Source organism: Zootoca vivipara, chromosome 13, assembly GCF_963506605.1.
Source record: "Zootoca vivipara chromosome 13, rZooViv1.1, whole genome shotgun sequence".
Taxonomy (NCBI): Eukaryota; Metazoa; Chordata; class Lepidosauria; order Squamata; family Lacertidae; genus Zootoca; species Zootoca vivipara.
The window spans coordinates 53886326-53893240 of record NC_083288.1 but is presented as its reverse complement, the minus strand read 5'-3'; the positions used below and the strand labels follow the sequence as shown (position 1 = coordinate 53893240).

The 6915-nt window shown below is 44.7% G+C and overlaps 1 protein-coding gene across 3 annotated transcripts; it reads left to right on the top strand.

Moving 5' to 3' along the window:
• Positions 1-201: 201 nt before the first annotated feature.
• On the top strand, positions 202-6672 carry LOC118095148 (gastrula zinc finger protein XlCGF8.2DB-like). 3 transcript variants are annotated; one of them, XM_060281992.1, is made up of 4 exons: positions 202-260; positions 1373-1456; positions 2756-2873; positions 3485-6672. In XM_060281992.1, the coding sequence occupies exons 3-4, from the start codon at positions 2861-2863 to the stop codon at positions 4630-4632; spliced, it is 1161 nt and encodes a 386-aa protein (XP_060137975.1). In that variant the 5' UTR covers positions 202-260; positions 1373-1456; positions 2756-2860; the 3' UTR covers positions 4633-6672. The 3 variants fall into 3 exon arrangements, with proteins under 3 accessions (XP_060137975.1, XP_060137976.1, XP_034992063.2); XM_060281993.1 differs by lacking the exon at positions 1373-1456 and having other exon boundaries at positions 207-260; XM_035136172.2 differs by lacking the exon at positions 202-260 and having other exon boundaries at positions 293-1456.
• The last annotated feature ends 243 nt before the right edge of the window (positions 6673-6915 follow it).

Here is a 6915-nt window from a genome sequence, read left to right as displayed (position 1 = left end):
TCTGTTTCCAAGAGAGGAACCAGCCAAGAGGGGCCCCAAATACTCTCTCTGGGGGTGCGCAAGGCTGAGCTCCTGTTGTGGAGAGGGCAGGGTGCGCTCGGCAGGCCAAGAGTTAAGAGGAGCGGAGCTGGGTTTCTAGAAGGGACCGGAAATAAAATGGCAGGCGGGAGGGTCCTCCGGAGGCAAAGCCCCACCCTCTCCGGAAGAGGGGGCTCTTGTCGCCTTTGCAAGAGCTGCCTTGCTGTCGCCTTCTCCGCTGGGTGAGTCTCCTCTCTCTTCTCCCAGAGGGTGCAGTGGGGAGAAGGGGGGGGGTCCCAGGGCTGCAGGGGAGGGGGCATGGGGGACTCCCTACAGGCGGCCCACCCACAACCCCAAAGGGGGGAAGCAGAGGGTCCTCCCCTGCAGCTGCTCCTCCCGGGCCCCCTTTGCTACGCCCAAACCCAGGGAGGGACGAGATAGATCCCAGGAGGTTTGGACCTGTGGAATCTCCGAAGCAGAGACTCAGCAGGGAACCAAGAGGATCCTCGAGTCCAACCCTGTGCAATGCAGGAATCTTCACAAAATGTTGTGCATTATAGAGAAAAAGCGAGGGGGGGGAGCGTGTAGAAATGCCATCAATAAAGGGAGGGAGCTCAGTTCATAATCTTCAAAGGCAGCTCCACCTAGAACGCAACGCAGTCAGCACAGGAGACTTTCCTAGAATTGTAGAGTTGGAAGGGATCCTTACGGTCATCTAGTCCAGCCCCGTAAAATGTCAACTAAAGCATCCATGACAATTTTAGAACCTTCATGAAAGAGAGTCCACCAACCTCTGAGGGAATCTGTTGCATTGTAAAACAGCTCTTCCCCTCAGATGTTTAGACAGAAGCTCTTTGAATCCATGGAGTCAATTCCCCTTCTCCAGGTTCCTCTTTTCCCATCTCCCTCAACCATTCCTCATAAGGCTTGGCTTCCAGATCCTCAAACACCCTGGTTGCCCTCCTCTGCACACCTCCCAGCTTCCCAACATCCTTCCACAATTGTGGTCCCCATAACTCCAGGAGGGGTCTGCCCAAGGCAGAATAGAGTGGTGTTATGGACTCCAGACTTTTGCGGATGCAGCCTAGCATCACATTAGCCGTTTTTGCTGCTGTATCACACTGTTGCCTCAGGTTCAGCTTGTGGTCTACTAATAATCCCACATTCTCCATCTTACATTATTGTGGCTGGTTCTTCCTCTGTAAGTGAAGAACCTTACATTTGTCCCTCTGGAAATTCCTGAGTGACATCTGTACTTTCTCGAAGGTCCATCTGCAGTTGGAAAGACAGTGCATCACCTCTTGAGGGAAGCATCATGCACTCCTGGCTTCCCATTTACCTTTGTCTCTTGCAGGTGAGAGAAAGTTGCCAGCAAGGCCTCTTCCTCCATCTTTTCTTGGTGGCGGAGGAGAAGCAGAAGACTGTGGAACCAGCTCAGGTAGGGGAAAGCAGCCTCGTGGGGAAAGAGGCGGAGGGGTGGGGCAGCAGGGGGTCCTCTGGAGTCAAAACAAATCTCTCACCTCTTCCTCTTGGCTTCTGTCAAAACCACCCTTAACAAAGACTGACAGTTACAGGTAGGTAGCCGTGTTGGTCTGAGTCGAAGCAAAATATAAAAATTCCTTCAGTAGCACCTTAAAGACCAACTAAGTTTTTATTTTGGTATGAGCTTTTGTGTGCATGCACACTTCTTAAGATACACTTCAAACAGAAGTGTCAGACCCTTATATATATACAGAGGGTGGTGGGGGTGGGTGGGAATGGGTGATGGGCTGATGGGAGTGGTAAACCTGTAGATGGCTGTTAACGACTGCTTATGACTGCAATTAGTCCTGGGGGGGAGAAAGCAAGGGTTGAGGCGCTAAAGAAAGCTTGATCATGCATAATGAGATGAGAATCCGATGTCTTTATTCATCCCAGGTGGCTCCATGGTTTTAAGCTTGGTAATGAGTTCCAATTCAGCAACTTCTCTTTCCAGTCTGTTCCTGAAATTTCTCTGTAATAAAACAGCTGCTTTGAGATCTTGTATAGAATGTCCTGGTATAGAATGTTCTCCTACTGGTTTCTTTGTCTTATGGTTCCTGATGTCAGATTTATGTCCATTTATCCTTTGGCGTAGGGTTTGGCCTGTTTGTCCAATATAGAGAGCTGAAGGGCACTGTTGGCATTTGATGGCATACACAATGTTAGAAGATGAGCAATTAAGACTGACAGTGTTATTGAAGAAGGCTTATGTGCTGAGAATAAGGAACATCCACCTCCTTAATTCTCCTTCTGTAGTTGCATTTTATTTGTATATTTATCATAAATACTAAAACACACTTCTCATCAGTTTTATTGTTGTTGTTTAGTCGTTTAGTCGTGTCCAACTCTTAGTGACCTCATGGACCAGAGCACAACAGGCACTCCTGTCTTCCACTGCCTCTCATCATTTTACAAACCATAAAGAGCAGTAGCCATGATTCACCTAACCAGCGCTCTCTGTTGCAGAATGGGATTTTCCCACCCTCCCTACCTTGTGCCTCCATGTGTCCTTGGAGTTTTCTTAATGCACACAGCAAAACACACATAAAAAATAATAATTCCATTAAGATGTTAAAAGAAGCATCCATACTTAAGTTGTGCGGCAAAACAATCCCAGGAAGACAACGCAGGAAACAAAAAAACAATTCATAGTAGATAATTGTTATACAGTACTGGCTAAGAGGAGGACCTTTCTTTCTCTCTCTTTTTTTTAAAGAGTTCACTGTCCTCTGAAGACTTCGCTGTTCGTTTCACGGGTGAGCAGTGGGCATTGCTGGATCCTGAAGAGAGAACGGAAGTCATAGAGGAGAATCGTGGGATCATGGCCTCTCTTGGTAACCTTGACACAGGGCTTTATATTTTCCTTTTCTTTTGCTTCTTCATCATTATCATTTACTTTCTTTTTCTATTTATCCTTTGTGTTTCATTTTTATTCAGTTTGGCTTTCATTGTATCTGAAATTGAAAATGTTTAGCAAAAAATTGATATTAAAACGCCTGAAACCAAACTTCTTATCTCCGTATGCAAAGCGGCTCCTTCAGAGCATGTGAGGTTCACCGCAATTCATATCCCTATCTTCAAAGGGAGAACGTGATACTGGCATCTTTGCCCTGGCTATAATAAATCATCCTATAAGAATCTCTGCTGGAAGAGCGGCAACAGCCAAGAACTAGCCAGCCTCCCCCACCCTGGAAGTCACCGCTTCTGTCCATTTTGCTTGACCAAAAAGATGACTGCCATTAGAGATGGAGCAGATTCTATGATTGGGCCAGACAAAATCCATTCCAGAAAAGAGCTAGGCTTTTGTAATCTCAGCTTCCCCTAAAGATATCCTTGCCAGTAGAGATTCTTATATGATATCTCACAAGCATTAAGGAGCAGTGTTCAATAAATTGGGGGCTCCATTTCTTGTTGAGGCTCTAATCCATTTCTCTTTTCTCTGCAGGTGGTGATGAATTGGAAATGAAGAACAAGGGAGACCATGATGAAATTCACACAGAGGAGAAACCAAATGAATATTTGGAATGTGGGAAGAGCTATAGTCAGATCTCCCATTCATCTTCCCAGCAAAGAAATCCAACTGGAAAGAAGACCTATAAGTGCTGGGAATGTGGAAAGAACTTCAGTCGGAGGGGTCATCTCATTATCCATGAAAGAATTCATACAGGGGAGAAACCATTTCAATGTGTGGAATGTGGAAAAAGCTTCAGTCATAGGTCCAGCCTTACTTCCCATCAACGAATTCATACAGGGGAGAAACCTTTTCCATGCTTCGAATGTGGAAAGAGCTTCACTCGGAGCGACTCTTTCATTTCCCATCAAAGAATTCATACAGGGGAAAAGCCTTTTCGGTGCTTGGAATGCGGAAAGAGCTTCAGTGAGAAGTCCAATCTCATTTCCCATCAAAGAATTCATACTAAAGAAAAATCATTTCACTGCTTGGAGTGCGGAAAGAGTTTCAATGTAAGAGCCAGTCTCACTTTCCATCAAAGAAATCATACAGGGGAGAAACCTTATAAATGTGTTGAATGTGGAAAGAGATTCACTCAGAAAAAATGTCTCACTTCCCATGAAAGAATTCATACAGGGGAGAAACCATTTCAGTGCTCAGAATGTGGGAAGAGATTCACTTGGAGCAACTCTCTCACTTCCCATCAAAGAATTCATACAGGGGAGAAACCATTTCAGTGTGAGGAATGTGGAAAAAGCTTCGGTAAGAAGGGTGATCTCACTTCCCATCAAAGAATTCATACGGGGGAGAAACCATTTCAGTGTGAGGAATGTGGCAAGCGCTTTGCTCGTAAGGAATGTCTCACTTCCCATGAAAGAACTCATTCCTGGGAGAGCCCTTATAAATGCTTGGAATGTGGAAGGAGTTTTAGCCAGGACTCTTATCTCATTTCTCATCAAATAATTCATACAGGAGCAAGACCATATAAATGCTTGGAATGTGGAAAGAATTTTAGTCAGTATTCCTATCTCACTTCTCATCAAAGAACTCATAGCGGGGAGAATCACAGTCTCCCAGAATCATTGAATTGTTGCATTGGACTGGATGGTGAGAGTCATCTTCTCCAACCCCCTGAAACGTAGGATATTCAACAAAAGCATTCATGACAGATGGCTATCCAACCTTTGCTTAAAATCCTTCAATTCAAGAAGAGGCCACCAGCACCTGAACTAGTTTGTTCCACAGTCAAACAGTTCTTACTGTCAGAAAGTTCTGCCTGATGTATACTCAGAATCTCCTTTCTTCAATTCATTGGTTTTGGTCCTTCCACCAGAACAGGAAAAAAGCAAGCTTGCTCCCTCTTCCATGGCACAGCTCTTTAGATATTGGCCCAAGGGCTATCACATCTCCCTCTCAATCTTCTCTTCTCCATGATAAACATCCCAAGGGTTTCCAGACCCTTGGTCACCTTGGTCTCCCTCCTCTGCACACATTGCAGCTTATCAGGGATGAATCTGGTTCAGAATCTGGCACAAAAGGTTTGGCCCCAGAGACATCAGAGCCATTGTGGAGATACAAAGGAAGCTGCTGGCAGAAGGATGGAGGTAATCCAAAATGCATCATCCGTAATGAAGTGCATAAACTCTGTTACTGAGAGGAAGCTGAAACCTTTCCCGCCATGTATGCAACATAACTTTCCTGCATTTCAAGGGGTTTGACTAAAGGACCCTCTGTGCTCCTTCCAACTCTACAATTCTATGATTCTATTATCCTGTCTTGATGCAGCTTAGAATAGCATTGTTGTTGTTTAGTCGTTTAGTCGTGACCGACTCTTCGTGACCCCATGGAAGAATAGCATTAGCCTTTCATTGTTGGTGCTTCACACTGTTGACATGATAAGCTTGTGGTCTACTAAGAGCCCTCGGTCCTTTTTATGTATACAGTACTGCTGTCTAGCCAGTTGTCCCTCATCTTATATTTGTGCAGCTGGTTGGGCCAGCCTAAATGCACATCCTGTCATTTGTCCTTATTGTAATTCATTTATTGCATTCATATACTACCCTTTCCTCGAAGATGGTGTTACACGGTTCTTCCCCTCCTCATCTAACGCTGACAATAATTATTATACCACATTTTCCTCCAAGGTGGTGTTACATGGTTCCCCACATTTTCATTTAATGCTGACAATAGCCCTGTGAAGTAGACTAGGATTTGAAGCAGCGCCTGCCCTCCAAGGTCACCCAGTTAGCTTCATGGCTGAGTGGTGATTTGAACACAGGTCTCGCAGGTCATAGTATGGCAAATTACCACTATATCACACTAGCTCCGTAATGAAACTCTCAGAAAGTGTGCATGCATGTGCCTCTGCTTAACATTAAGTGCAATATTCTGGTCTTGTATGCACATGTACCAAGGATAGTATAATCCATGACGAGGATAGTATAATCATAGATTTAAGGTAATGTTAGCTAGGGAGCGGAAGAGAGGTGAGTGTTGATTGGCTGAGAGTTGGAAACGGGTTGGAGTAACTCAACAATATATAGTTCTAATTACAGGTGGGTAGCCGTACTACCATCGGCTCATCGGCTACCCATCAACAATATATGTGATTGTAAATTGTTTTAGCAAGGGAGTTATTGGTTTGCTTTGTTCTTGTTCCAATTTTTATTATGCATTTTGTATTTCTATTTTGTGTTTTTATGCCATGAGTCACCCTGAGATCGTTGGATGAAAGGTGGTATAAAATATAATTAACAAACAAACAAACAGAACTCAAATAGTCATATTCAAAGTTAGTACCTTCTGGACTTTCTGGTTTTCCAGTCATTATAGTCCCTGGATTCTTCAGCAGCCTCAGCTTTTGTAGCTGGAGACAGTCTGGACTCTCCTAGGCCACATGGGAAAAGGCCTGCAAAGCAGGTCTTGCAGGACTCACAGCCAAGATGGCCTCTGGCCTCTTCAGTAAACAGTCGGAGGTTGAATAGCCTTCCAATACCCATTGTTACATCAGAAATAAAGTGACAAAAGAAAAGAAAACTGAAGATTTGAAACCATACAGCTGTGTTCACTGTTACCTTGAACTTCTCGTTTGTTTTTAAATAAATCAGTTGTACTCCACGTCACACCTCATTCTTTTCTACGTTGGGGGTGCAGTGTTCAGGTAAGAGTTCTGGGGTGGCAGTGGGAATAAGGCATAGCTGCCAAGTTTTCCCTTTTCTCGCGAGGAAGCCTATTCAGCATAAGGGAAAATCCCTTTAAAAAAGGGATAACTTGGCAGCTATGGAATAAGGGGGTGTTTGGTGAAAGGCCAGTTCACAGCTCTGCCCCTTGAATGCAGTGGGAAGGCGGTGCAGGAGGGTGCGGGCACAACATGGGGAGATCAACAACCTCCGCATGGTATATTCGGAAGCGTTTTTCAAAGTGCT

Bases quoted from the DNA above. Each gene is read 5' to 3' on its own strand.
- LOC118095148 (XM_035136172.2), top strand. From the start codon at position 1,334: ATGCACTCCTGGCTTCCCATTTACCTTTGTCTCTTGCAGGTGAGAGAA. The intron at 1,457-2,755 runs GTAGGGGAAAGC...TTTTTTTTAAAG, and splicing joins AGACTGTGGAACCAGCTCAG to AGTTCACTGTCCTCTGAAGA. The intron at 2,874-3,484 runs GTAACCTTGACA...TTTTCTCTGCAG, and splicing joins TGGGATCATGGCCTCTCTTG to GTGGTGATGAATTGGAAATG.